The 14692-nt window shown below is 40.7% G+C and overlaps 1 protein-coding gene across 4 annotated transcripts in view; it reads left to right on the forward strand.

Moving 5' to 3' along the window:
- med25 (mediator complex subunit 25) overlaps positions 1 to 12388 on the forward strand; it is a 34246-nt gene extending 21858 nt beyond the window's left edge. Inside the window, exons 16-20 of one of the 4 annotated variants that reach the window (XM_085404637.1) lie at positions 7117 to 7230; positions 7455 to 7526; positions 8988 to 9158; positions 9246 to 9366; positions 12049 to 12388. In XM_085404637.1, coding sequence (XP_085260763.1) covers positions 7117 to 7230; positions 7455 to 7526; positions 8988 to 9158; positions 9246 to 9366; positions 12049 to 12152 — 582 coding nt within the window. In that variant the 3' untranslated portion in view covers positions 12153 to 12388. The remainder of the gene's footprint in view (positions 1 to 7116; positions 7231 to 7454; positions 7527 to 8987; positions 9159 to 9245; positions 9367 to 12048) is intronic. The other 3 variants (XM_085404638.1, XM_085404639.1, XM_085404641.1) reach the window with 3 other exon arrangements.
- Positions 12389 to 14692: the final 2304 nt, after the last annotated feature.

Genomic DNA, 14692 nt, shown 5'->3' on the forward strand with positions numbered 1-14692 from the left:
TTTATTTAAACAGGTAAATGGTAAATGGCCTGTATTTGTATAGCACACATTCACACACAGGTGATGGCAGCTACATTGTAGCCACAGCCACCCTGGGGCGCACTGACAGAGGCGAGGCTGCCGGACACTGGCGCCACCGGGCCCTCTGACCACCACCAGTAGGCAACGGGTGAAGTGTCTTGCCCAAGGACACAACGACCGAGACTGTCCAAGCCGGGGCTCGAACCGGCAACCTTCCGATTACAAGGCGACCTCCCAACTCTTGAGCCACGATCTCACTGAGATCAAAATCCACTTTAACAGGCTCTAGAAAGTATGAGCCCGGACAAAACATACAAGTAAGCACCATTCCCCAACTCTCTGTGAATGGTACTTATGACTAGGGGTGGGTTCTTATAATCGATTCATCGATTAAAATCGATTCTGGCTTGGATAACGTAAAATCGATTCATTAAAATCCTGAATCGATTTTTTTAATATAAATTTATTTTGCCCAAAATGCCAGAATCTCAGGTGAAACAGTTAAGACAGTAAATGAGAGCAGGAACACGGATTCTGCACAAAGACTTAAACACACAGCGGGACCCGCGGATCAGAATCAGTTAGATGTCGCTTTTCTCACAGTCGGGGCTGAAAGCCGACAGCTCGCTGACTCTGATCTGTCGGCGGGTCTGCGCTTTGTGTTCACGCCCTTTATGCGCCGATTCTAAAGCTGTTAGTTTGATCTCTCTCCAAACAATATTGACCGAACCAGCAGCAAAAGAAGATCCAAACGCTTCACATAAACATCGTCATGAATTCACTCAGACTTTTACTGTTTTGCTTCCACTGCGATGCACAGCTCTCTCTCTGTACTTCAAGAACAGTTTCCCTTTCTTCATTATTCGCTTGCTTGTTACGCACAAGTCTACTGTTGTTTACAGGCTGTCGGCCACTGTTTTTTCCCTTTTACATTCTTCCGAAAAGAAAACCTCATTTCTGCTGTTCAATACTGAACAAATTTAAACTTTTTAAAATTATTCAAAATGCAAAACGCTGTGTCTGTAATAAAACCGCTGTAACTTCAGAGGTGATGTTCATATGTTGATTAATGGTTTTCTTTCGTTTTTGATGTACTGCAGAATATTTTTATAAAATCCCAGGCCAGGAAAATCACCTTCATGTTTTTCTGTGTTTTATCCTCAGCTACTTTGACACAAAGGCCTCTGCTGTGATGCTCACACCTGTGATAAAGTCTTGCGTGTGTCAGCTTCCTTTTTATTGATACAAAAATATGTAAATGTACTGATCTGAATTATAATATTTCTGACTGTCAAAATTTCCCAGATTTAAATCGAATCGAATTAAATCGAATCGTGGATCGAATCGATTCGGGGCCTTGTGAATCGGAATTGAATCGATTCTAGAAATCAGTGACGATACCCAGCCCTACTTATGACCATTTGCATTTCTTTTTTTCCTGACCTCACAGCCCATGTTCGTTGGTGGTGCTAGTTTCAGTCATTATGCAGATGTACTGTTTATAAGCTTGGGGAAACATGCAGTTGGCTGAGGCTGCGTCCACACTAATGCGTTTTCTCTCCGTTTTGGCCTTCCGTCCACACTGAGACGGCGTTTTAGAAATGCTCTCGAAAACGCAGACTTTCTAAAACGATGACACATTTTAGTCATGTGATGCAGTCATGTGACCAATTAAAGATGGCGTAGTGCATTATACAGCAGTTGTTTTGATTGCTCTAAAAAAGATTAATATCAGTTTGTACATGCTCCAGATAGCTTTTCTTCAAATTCTTTAATCCTCACTCGCTTTTGCGCATGCGCAGCACTGGAACGTAAGCGTTTTGGGCCATTTCAACGTGGACGCACAACTCTGTGAAAACGACTGAAAATGCTAGTGTGGACGTGGAGCGTTTTCAGACGTAAACGCAGTTTTCAAATCTACCCGGGCTAGTGTGGGCGTAGCCTGAGGAAGTCACTTGGGTGATTGACGAAACATTTCTCCCACTGAAAACTCTACACCCAGATGAACAGATGAGCATGGATCAAGACACAAATACACACAACTTTCTTTCACTTAAAGTGGTGCAAAAACAGTTGTACTAATGATCAAGAAATCTGTCTGCTCTTCATGTGCCTGGACAACCGTTCAGAACCCCGTCAGTCTCAGTGGATGTGCTGCTGGGGACCCAGTAAGTGCTGTGTTGAGTTTGAGGTAGATTGGATTTGGCGGTTCTCATATTTTGGCTAAAAGTTGTTCTCTGTTCTTAGTGTTTCCCCCAGAGTGACTGTAGCCACTGTGTGTGTGTGTGTGGGGGGGGGGGGGGTTGGGGAAACACACAGAGAGATGATTGTTTGCTTTATTTTAGAGAGCCATTGGCATTAACAGTCCCCAAGCCAAGTTAATTTTGCCAAACTGTCACCTTGACCCTAATGTACTTCGAGCTTTAACCCGAGAACCAAGAATTAACCTGCAAACAGGCCTTTGAAGGAGTGTTAAAAAGAAGAGCTGGCTTAAAAAGAGGGCCCAACACTCAAACTGACTCTTACAAAAATAACTGGCCATGGTTTTTTATTTGTTTTTGTTTACTTTGGCCTTCATATTCCTCTGACAAAAGACTTGAATCACTCACTCATTTTGTTTGGATGAGCAGTTCTCCAGAATGCTGCAACCCACAATCTGCCCAATCTGCACAGCCACGTTTTGAGTAGGCACAATCACACACAGATTCAGCAAGTGTGTTACATTTTTTTTTTCTTTTCTTCTTTTAACAGCAGCTTTAGGATTGTCTCAATGTGACACTTTTAGGTAAACACTGTTGAAACTAGTTTATTTTTTGTAGCTACTATTTAACTCTCCCTGTGTTAATGTTTAAAAAAGAAGATAAGCTAAATCGTTTAACTTTAAATCCACTTGTTTCAGTAAAGTAAGAACTGTTTCACTTTGATCGTGTGACGTTCATGATATCATTATAATATTTGACATCCCACACTTTAAAGATTTAGCCATAGTTTACACATAACAAAGTGGATATCCGGTGCTGGTGAAAGAGGATCAGCTCTCCTTTACGTTGTGCATACACAGATGTGGTTTGCTTTTAGGGTGAGGATCGGAGATGCATATACACGATTATCAAAAGGAAGCCAAGACAGAATGGTAGATTGAACAGTGCTCTTCCTATTAGCAGAAGAGAAGCATTATTTTTCATCTGGGCACTAATCAGATTTTGATCTTCAGTTTGTTAATTGGATTTTGCATTTGGGAATAAAAAGCAATTTTAGCCGCTTGAATATTTGTAACATTTAGCAGTTTTCAATTCAAGATCCATTCACTTAAATTTGGACTTTTTTTCATTTCCATTTGCACAATAAGTATAACAAAACAGCATATTTATATATTTATTTTTGGCAGTTTTGACAGTTAGGCAGTGGAATGCTTACAAAAACAAACGACGATTTGTTTTTATTTTTCTTTTCTAGCTGATGACAGGTGGAAGGACTGACTGCTGCAGTTCACCTGTCACACTGTAACACAGGTGTCCTAGGGCAAGCTCAGAGAGTGCAGAAACCTTCAATGGAACAGAAAGGCCACAGGTCACTTGAGCGCAATTTTCACAATAAATATACCCTCAGAAGCTTTCTGACGTTTCTGGTTTTAAGCAAGAGGTGTCAGAAAAACTAACACAAGGATTGACTGGTCTGTAACAGCCATGTGCTGATAGCAGCATTGATCCATTTGAAGTTGTCTCCTCATCATTGTGTAGAACGATTTGGGTTGTTCACACACTTACAGGAAGTTAGAGCTGGGACCGTTGTAAGATAGGTTAGGTTCACGGCACTGATGTTGTGTCTTAGCAGTAATAATTGTGGTTAGTACAATTTGCAAAGCTACATCTCTAAGTCAGAATCCAGTCTAGATCCAGTGATACAGTAGCGCTGTGGAGTGCTGGTTGTTGTCACATAGCCAGCTTGTGGAGGACTGGGTTAGGAGAGGGCCAAGAGACTTTGTTTCTGGAGGACCCGGGCTAAATAACTTTTAAACGATCTGAACCGCAGTGCAAAATTGCAGGTTTGAATTAAGATAAGATAAGATAGAACTTTATTAATCCCTCGGGTGGGTTCCTCTGGGAAATTCGACTTCCAAAAAAAGCACAGCAACGACCAAAGTTACAGTTACAGAACTGTTATATATACACACACACACACACACACATATATATATATATATATATATATATATATATATATATATATATATATATATATATATATATATATATATTTTTTTTTTTTTTTTTATTTATTTTACAGAGACAAATATAAATAAAATATACAAAGGGGATAAATAGAATAAATAGGAATAAAAAATAAAAATACAAGTGAATTGCACATTTCAAGTATTGAGTCTATTGCACCGTTGACTATTTACAAAAAGTATTGCACAAGGTATTGTACAGTGAGGTGCAGAGGCACTACAGCTTAGTTGTTCCCCCCTCCTTTGTCCTCCTGTTTCCCCTCCCTCTCCCCTCCAGGGAGGAGTTAAACAGTCTGATGGCGTGTGAGACAAAGGAGTTTTTAAGTCTGTTAGTTCTTGTCTTGGGGAGAAGCAACCTGTCACTGAACAGACTCTTCTGATTGTTTATGGCCGTGTGCAGAGGATGCCCAGCATTGTCCATAATGTCCATCAGTTTCTTTAATGTCCTTTTCTCTGCCACTGTCACCAGAGTGTCCAGCTTCATGCCGACCACAGAGCTAGCCCTCCTGATCAGTTTCTCCAGCCTGGATGAGTCCCTCTTTGCTGTGCTGCTCCCCCAGCACACCACAGCATAGAAAAGTACTCCAGCAACCACTGACTGGTAAAACATCCTCAGGAGCTTCCTGCAGATGTTAAAAGACCTCAGCCTCCTGAGGAAGTACAGTCGGCTTTGGGCTTTTTTATACAGGTGCTCTGTGTTGCATGACCAGTCCAGTTTATTGTCCACCCACAGCCCGAGGTACTTGTACTTGTTGACCACCTCCACCTCCTCCCCCTCTATCTGAACCGGTAGTGGACCTTCTCTGGACCTCCCGAAGTCCACAACCAGTTCCTTAGTCTTTGAGGTGTTGAGTTGCAGGTGGTTTGTGTGACTCCATGCGACAAAGTTCCTCACCAGACTTCTGTACTCCTCTTCCTGATCATCCCAGATACACCCCATGATGGCTGTGTCGTCTGCAAACTTCTGAATGTGGCATAATTCAGAGTTGTAGCAGAAGTCAGAGGTGTACAGGGTGAAGAGAAGAGGGGACAGCACAGTTCCCTGTGGTGCTCCTGTGCTGCTGACCACAGTGTCAGACGTGATGTCCTTCAGCCTGACGTACTGTGGTCTGTCGGTGAGGTAGTCGGAGATCCAAGCCACCAGGCAGGGGTCCACCTCCATCCTGTTCAGTTTTTCCTGAAGCATACAGGGCCGGATGGTATTAAAGGCACTGGAAAAGTCAAGAAACAGGATCCTGACCGTGCCTTTTCCCCCATCCAGGTGTGAGTGGGCTCTGTGTAGGAGGTACAGGATGGCATCCTCCACTCCGACACCCACCTTGTATGCAAACTGTAGTGGGTCCTGGGCATGTTGTACCTGTGGTCGGAGGAGGTTGAGGAAGAGCCGCTCTAGAGTCTTCATAAGATGTGACGTCAGTGCCACCGGTCGGAAGTCATTCAGCTCATTGGGCCGGTTCTTTTTGGGGACCGGGACGATGCAGGATGTCTTCCATAGGGCGGGCACTCTCCCCAGTCGCAGACTGAGGTTGAAGACTCGTTGTAGCGGCTCCCCAAGTTCAGCAGCACACGCCTTAAGCATCCTAGGACACACCTTGTCTGGGCCTGCTGCCTTTCTGGGGCGAAGCTTCCTCAGTTGCCTCCTGACCTGAGTGGCTGTGGGAGAGGAAACTCACCAGTGATTTGCATTCGTAGCTGACAGATTATGTCTGCCATGATTTGCTTTCCTCAGAAATTACCTGAGCGTCTGCTTGTAATGCTGTTAAATCTGCATTTAAGGTTATGAGTGCTGCTGCAAGAAATTAATCAACGATTCTCAGATGCAGCAAACAGATTCTGTCTGCCATGGATTTCATTCTTATTAAATTATCTAAACTTTGTCAGTTTTCTAAAAGAGACCCCTCTCCACCCAAGGATAACAGATAAAAGCCTTACTGTTGTTAAAGTAACACAGACTTCAAGAAAACTATATATGCAAATCTATATATTATGCAAATAATAATTTGGTTACAATCAAGTTATATTATGATAAATGTAATCAGTGAATAAAATTATTTTTCTGTACTGCTGCTGAGTGATGTAACTGCAGACAGGCTGTAAGAGTCATGGTTGGATGTTGCAGACATGTCTGGGCTTTCCCAAGAGGAGGGAGAAAGGGAAGTAGGAGTTTGTAGAAGCTATAAAGCTAAACTGTGGACTCGCTTTTTGGATTTTTCATGAAACCATAAGGGTTTAAACCTGTTTATAAAGTATTGTTACATCTTTTTTTTAAATGGTTCTAACAGGTTCTAGGCCACCAAAGTAGAAGCCTAGCAATGCATAAAGTGTACATATCATCAAGGGGTGAGCTGCCGTTAACCGGTGGACTGGTAACTATTCAACTAACAGGGCTACTCAGTTGAAGTGTGTTACCAGAGGATGCAGGGTAGTCACCTGGACATGTCTCCCTGTCACAAATTTAAATAAGTTTCTCGCAGTTCGTACTAGGATAATAGACTTGGACTTCCTATACAGGCGTAACTGGGATCTGTCACTGTGCTAATGTTCAGTTCCTGAACCATCAAAATATGGCCTGGTTCTTTTAAGTGACCAATCCAGAGTTTGTGCCCACTCTGTGTGGGTGGGGTTTTTTGTTTTTTTTTTTTGGGGGGTTTTTTTTGTTTTTGTTTTTTTATTTTTGGATTAGTTGTTTTTTCTTTCTGGATTTTTGTTGGATTTTTTTATGTGTGTGTGTGTGTGATGTGTGAAATACAGTGGTGTCATTCAAGTCATATACTAAAGAGATGGAGCAGTGTTGGAGTGGAGACCAGTTAAAGATGGTTAAATGTTATAATAACCGCAGTTTCTTGCTTTCTCTGGTTATTCAGCAGTTAAACAGTGCAGCAGGACCTATGCAGCCCAATCAGGTCCCCCCCAACCAGAACTTCATCAACAGAGCCCCAGGTCCTATTCCAGTTTCCCACGGCAATGTCCAGCAGCAGGTAAATAAATGAACCCTCTTTGTGCTGGCTCGTCTGCCCGTTTTCCCTCATCAGATTCCTCCTGCACTGCCTGATGTTGACACCTGAACTGCCTGGGATTTCTGCATGCGTTGCTGCTAACTCTTTCCTCCACTGTTTTTTTTTTTTCTTTTTTTTCTTTTTTTTTCCTCACACTTCCACCACTCTTCTCCACTCCCCCTCCCTCCTTCTTCTGATCTGACCAGTCTGTGGTGGTGGGCATGCCCCCTGTTAGTCAGGTCTCTATGATGGAGGAGCAACAGAGACAGAACAACATGGTGAGACCCAAAGTAGCTCTCAACTTAACCAACATGTATTTACGTTGTTCACAAGTGCTTATAATTATAATATTAGAATTCAGTTGTAGGTCTTACTGAGCTACATCGATTATAATACAATATATAGTATAATAAGCTCCTTGTGTCTTCATTCAAAGCTACCTTACAATTGCATCTCTTGTCCTGAAAATCAAGAAACATTCGTTTGTTTGACGGTGTCAGGAATCTTGTATTCAACCTTTTTCACACGTGCTGCAACATTATCCAACATACACTACATGGACAAACGTCCTTGGCCACCTACACAACACATTGTAATCTTGTCTGGGACTTTGTGGCTGAATTACTATAGCTCCTAAATGCTTTCCCTTTCCAGTGAAAACTCTCAAATTCAAAGATTAAGAGGTGTGACCAAATAATTTTGCTCATACAGTACATGAGAATTCAAAAATGCAATGAGGCTCCCTCACTTAAACCACATGGAGTATATCCAGTAGAGTGAATCTCTGCAGAGGACTTTTTCCTACATTGTGACGACTGTGGAATTTCCCCCAACCTGATTCTTTTATGATTTCTCTTACATTTATGTGTGAAAATGTTGATAGCTATTTCTCTCAACCAATTGCTCAGCATCAGCCTGGTGTGTAGCTAATTTACATGGACTATATTTAAAAAAAAAAAAAAAAAAAAAAAAAATTGAGGTTGACGTCACCTGTTGGTTTTAGACTCAAATTTGAGGCCTAATTTTTAGCTTTGTCAGTTTTTCTGAGCCAGGAGTGATTCATGCTATTCATGCTAAGCAAGGCTGGTTTTAGTGCTGTTTCTTTGTATCTTAACAACCTTTGGAGCCAGCCTCATGTGGCCACTAGAGGAACTGCACATTCCATAATTGCTTCATTTTTCAGCTGCTTGCTAATTTCCTGTCACAGCATGTGTGCTGATGTTTTAAGTTCCTGTTGAGTACGTCTGAGACCGCATGCCCTTGATGCTAAATAATACATTAAACTGATGACATGCATGCATATGTTTGTGTAATTTAATGAAATTGATCTTTTATTGTCATCTGAAGGTTTTTAGACTGTAGTCGCCAATATCAGACTCCAATAACTCCTTGTATTTGTAGTTGGCTGGGGATCATATTTAAGGTACCCCAAGTGTGTAAACTGAGATTATGGGTCATCCACCCAGTAATTTGGAGAGCCAGAACTTATCTTATTTTTCCATTTTTAGAATAAGTGCAGGTCAAGTTTAACTTTTCTTTTTCTTCACTTGAACCAAGTGAGTGCTCAGTGAGCCTGCACAAACACTGCTTTTTTTTTTGTATGTGACAATGTTGAATTCTAATTTGTCACACCACTGCAGCTGCTATTAACTGTAGCATTGCTTTCAAAAATAGCAGTGTTTGTGATTACTCTAATTAATATTTAGGCTTAACTCTTAAACTGTGTGGCGTTCCTTCAGATGACAATGAGAGCTGCCGGACCAACCAATCAACAGCCGCCCGTCAGTGGCGCTCCACCTAATCAAGTTCCGACTAGCGGACAAGCCCCGCCCCAGGGTCCCATCCTTCGCCTCACAAATCCAGGAGCCAATCCACAGCTTCGCAGTCTCCTTCTCAGCCAACAGCAGCCAGTAAGAGTGCACCAGTCAGCTGTTCGAATGAATTACCTTGTAGTAAATGCTTGATTCTGAAACTGTTGTGTGTCTCTGTCCTTGCAGCAGGGTGGGGTGTCTCACATGCCAAGCATGATGTCTCACCAAGGTTTGGGACAACAGATGGTCCACCAGGCCCCAGGAAGTGGGGCTCAAATGCAGAGCCAGTGGAGGCAACCCATGACAGGTCAGCAAGCATCCCACAGAGAGATGGAAAGAGTTCACTAATATTTGACTCAAGTAGGCATTTAGAATACGGGTCAGGAAATGTGCTCATTGAAGGATATTAAGCTTGACATCTAAAGAAAATAATAACTTTTAAAGGTCACATTTCTAGAAACTGACAACAAGTTAGCAATTCTTGTTTTATTCCATTAAAGATATTTCTGCAGACTTTTATTTTCAAAGCAAATTTTAAAGCCACCAAAGCAGCCATCTGTATCTAACAAAAGTTCATGGACTTGTTAAAGTTGAAGATTTCATTCAAGTGTGTGTTTGTGTGTACTGGGCAAATTTTGATTCGTGACATTTTATTTTTGTGCACATTGATTGAAATGTTCTGGTGCATTAATCTATTGATTTCAAACTTTAAATGTTTTCATTGCTTAAAAAAACAAGAGCAGTCAGCCTCTGCTGAGCCTGAAAATTCCCTCAATGCCACGCATGAGCTGAGCCCATGGAACCAGAAGGATTTCTGGGTCCACGTTAGTTCATATGATATGTTTTTATGATAGAAGTTCAAACAGGATGAACGTGTGCTTCATTTTTCTTAATGCAATTTGATGTGTTTTTGTGAAAATAAGACTAGAGATGTCCAATTATATCATGTCTGGCAATAGAATACTTCACAAGATACCCGGACCAACATCTGGATAGACTCCAGAAAGTTAATTACATAATCTTCTTGGCAGAGGTAAAACGATGTTAAATTTTGGTAGGAAGTGGCGTGACTCAAAAGGTTGATGAGGAGGGCAGAAAGTCTGAGCCGCAACATGGAGAATCTGGCCATTTTTAAAAATAAAAGACCCAGTAGAGATTAAATGTTCTGCTTCTGAAATGTTCCTTTTATGATGTGAAGCTGTGAGATGAACAGGCTTTTTGGATCATGCTTTATAGGGATATGTCCATTGTCTTCCATGCAGTGTAATGTTTATGCCACAGCTGGTAGGGCTGTGCGATATGACCAAAATCTCATATCCCGATATAAGACATTTATCGTCCCGACAACGATATATATCACAAAAATTTAACATTTTGTGAATCTCAGGCAACTCGACTCGCGTGAAGTATTTTCAGCTGGGCGGCGTGTACCTGGAGTCGGGTGTTACATAAGTTGAAACGGCCGCAATTTTCTTTGAGTATTTATTACACGGCATGCTGCGGGGAAAAGGCTGTTCTAAGGTTTATTTTTTAGCACCTGGCGGCTCTTTTTAGCTTCTCGTCCGTAAACGTTCTGCATAGTATTTCACGTGATTCAGTTTATTTTGAAAAATCAGGACAGAATCTTCAGCTTTATTGTGAAAGGTCTATGTGGAAAATAAACAAGTGGACGGCAGAGCCACGCGATGATTTTACCGTCATTGTTGCTAACGCCAACGCTTGAAAACAGTGGCTTGTCCGTCCGTAGTGTGGCTATATTAAGTATAAGAGAAAGAGAGAACTTAAAGGAATTCTACAGTAACCATCAAAACTATGGAAAAATATTGCCGTAAACAGTTTATTTTATGACACCACAAAGCAAACGATAGCATAATATGAAACGATAGACATTTTCATATCATCAGCCGATATATATCGTTATATCGAACAGCCCTAACGGCTGCCCTAAATGAACAATATTGGTAATTACCAATATCATTTATGTTTCTACAATGGTTAATCCATTTTTTTTTTTTTAATTGCCCAAACAGAATTATTGTTTGTATTCATGAATTTGCAATTTTACTGACCTACAAAAAGCAGAAATTTTTTTTAAAAAAAATTATTAGTTTTCTATCTCAGAGAAGTGTAGTGTGCCGGCTCGTGAATTCAGTTTATTATTTGCCTAATAAATAACAATATAAATGACTTTTTTTTTTTTTTTTTTTTGACAGAAGTATTCGTGTTTTTATGAATTTGTAATTTACTGTAGAGGTTTAGTGCTTTATTATTGACTCGAAATTACACAAAACACTATCGTAATCTAGTGTTTGGGGTAACAAATTACTTTCTATAGGGAGTAAATAAATTAAATGTGTTGCGTTTGAAAAAGTGCAGAGTAGACGTGGCTTTTCTTTTTTAAGAGTACTGAAATCCAACACTTGTTACACCCTCTGAGAGTATGGATTGATTTTAGTCACTGGTTTGCTTTGTGGTTTGATATGCACGTACTGAAAGTAATCAGAAAAACAAACAAAAACAAAGCTACGCTTGCAACAGAAAACACAGCCGCTGTGCAGTCGTCCCAGTCTGAACACTGTCAGTGCCATCAGGCAGTGCACGTGGATGGGGGTGTCGAAGATTTCCCTGATGATAGAAATGGCTCCATATACATAATCTTTGTCTGCGATTGCCTGTGGTTTGTTGTTCATGTTTTACTTTGAGAAAAAATAAAACGGAAGCACTTGGCTTCGAAATCCTGCATGTCTGAGCCAATACATTTTATTGCAGCGCATAAACATTTTAGCTCACTGTACACAGTAGTAAGTACCTTGATGTTTACTTATCTCAAACAAAGTGTCTCTAAAGTAGGTCTCTGTAAAAAGGAGAACAAATGCAGTGCCGCAGCATATTAGTTCTCACTATCCTGCTTTAAACTCTTAACTTTTTCTCTCCGCTTCGATTTTTAAAGCGTTTCCAGAAACTGTCTTATCCTTTCTTCCCATCCCAGGTCAGATGATGATGTCTGGAGCTCAGAGAGGAGCCGTCCCGCAGCCCGGGATGCCACAGGTCTCGAGCATGATGGAGGATGAAGTCCTCATGGATCTTATCTGATGGAACTGGGCTTTCGATTTGAATCTGGGCAGCCATTTTTCAGTTTCGACACATATGTCTGCTCTGTCGCTTTAATCCTACAAATGTTCAACGTAATTAGGAAACAAGTCATAAACATTTTTTTTTATTTTTTTTTTTTAATTACAGGACTGAGTCGCTGAAGTTAATTAGGGGCACACAATGTGAGCATTAGTTTTTCATGTAAATGTTCAAACCATCAGCACGCTAATCCCCCATACTACACACAGGATAGAACAAGCTATCATGCTTCTAGAAATTATACTAAGTTTTATCATTGAAATGGAAACCTGTGTTTTTTTTGTTTTGTTTTTTTTAAATTAAGATTTTTTTTAATTATTGATCATGTTGTTTTATGGAGATGAAATAAAGGTAAACATCGTATAAGACCAAGTTGTTTGTGATTACAAAGAGGTTTTGTTGTTGATGAGTCCGCACTCCTACCACCACCCCCGTGTGAACGCCGCTTGGACTCTTAAGGTGGGAGAGAGTGAGACTGAAATAGACACAGTAATAGATAGTTCGGTGTCTTTTTCTGCCAAATAGTGTCACAGTGTTAATTTTAACTACTCCAATATGTTGTGGAACCATAGAGAGTCTCCTCGTGCCAAGTAGTCCTACCAGATGGCATCAGTTGGCCATGTTTCCCTTGGCATAACGTACAAACAGGCTGGCTGCATGCGCACATGGCACGGACTCCACATATATGCCCACAGTCTGCTTTCGCATCAGTTCTATTGCATGTGAGTTAAGTCCTGTACATCGACAAACACGGGCCTGTTGTGCACCTCGTGGTGGCACGGGCGCTGAGAGAAAAGGGAGAATGACGCACCTGAACTTTTCAGTCTCTCACATATGTTTAATGACATATGTCAGTTTATGCAGTCCCCCCACCCCCCAAAGAACGTGGACACTGTGTGTACACACTAACCAACAGGAAATGATGTCAGTCCCTGTCACCTGGGAGACTGAGACGGTTGCTAAGATACCGTGACAGTGGGTTCTTGTTTCTGAGCTTTTTCCTCAGCCCCGCTTTCACATGGACTCGCACAGATAGACACTAGTCCCTCAGTGGCTGGTGTTCATCCCTCCCATCCCTTAATCACTGGCCGGCCCTCGGAGCCCGGCTTAGCTTCACTTCATCTTCCTCTCTCCCTCTCTATCTCCGTCTATCTGCCTCCATCTCAATATGGATCTATTAGTGCCTTTCTAGGCTCATAAGTTTTTCAGTATCCAAGTTATTAACAGCCAAATTCATTCATATGGAATAAAAATGGTTAAATGTATAGACAAACATAAGTTTACCAAATCACTACTTGGGGAGCTGATAGCCAAGCGGTTAGTACACGAACTACATGGACACAAATGCCATCAGCGGTGATTCCCCAGTTTGCTTCCTTGTGTTTCTTACTCGCGCATTTCCTGTCTGTGTCAGCTGGCGTTTTCCAAAAATTAATTTTACTAGTCATGCAAAACAATTGCATAAAATGGACATTTCCTTTTTCTCCAAAGAGATTACAACCGTCAACAAAATGTGAGGAAACTGCTGCTGTGACTTCATATCCAAAACATGATTTCTGTACTACGCTAAAGTTGATATAACTGAACATGAATTCTTTGTAGCACAAGACAGTGCAGTGAGAAAAAAATCTTTTTGTTTAAACTTAATTTAACCAGGAAAATTTTCAATAACATCCCAGTTGAACACTAAGCATCTGCAGGTAATGGAAGTAAGACTAAAGGGGTGAAAAAAGAAAACAAATTAATGAACCCACATGGTAAAATTCTCTCCCCTGGTGGTGAAAATATTGTATTACAAATTCATTGCGCTCATTACGAAAAGTACCTTTAAAATCAGCTGGAAATCTGCCCATGGTGTAACCCATCTTTCAACCTCTGACAGCTGGAATAGGCTCAAGCCCCTCCTAATTAATCAGCAGAAGAATATATATGGGTGTTATCAACCTTTCATTGAGAATAATAAGTAATAGTGTGGCTGTCAACCCTTTTACAGCTTCTTCTAAGATGGAACATTGCAGAAAAAGTTTGTTTTGGTGTTTTCTGTGGTCATGAATAATAAATTAATAAATTCGGTTTCCCTTCCATGCTTGCACTGTGCAAAAAATGACGTGTGGTTCATTCAAATAAACATGATGCAATAAGGTTTTTTGACAGCCTTGCTGCATATATTAGCATATAAAAGAGTTATAATTAGATATTCTGAAAACCTTAACCTTGTATTTTAATACATTAAGGAAATTAACTTTAACACCAATTGGGAAAGCAATAATCACAAAGAAGCATTCGGTAATTAAAGCATTAAATCAATGATGACTGTCTTATACAGAAAATATCACGAGGGTTTTGGTGAGTTATTAGTTTAAGTCATGTTCCTCTTGCTTATGATGCAATGGACTAATTATCTGGCGATCACATGATGTCAAATTATTGCACATTTCTTTGCTTAAACACTAGTATTGTGGTTTTAGTTTGCACCCCTCAGAAGAAGAATATTTGATGTT

The sequence above is a fragment of the Rhamphochromis longiceps genome, linkage group LG4 (genome assembly GCF_057381845.1).
Source record: "Rhamphochromis longiceps isolate RC_006_pf linkage group LG4, R_longiceps_female_GT1.1, whole genome shotgun sequence".
NCBI classification, from domain to species: Eukaryota; Metazoa; Chordata; class Actinopteri; order Cichliformes; family Cichlidae; genus Rhamphochromis; species Rhamphochromis longiceps.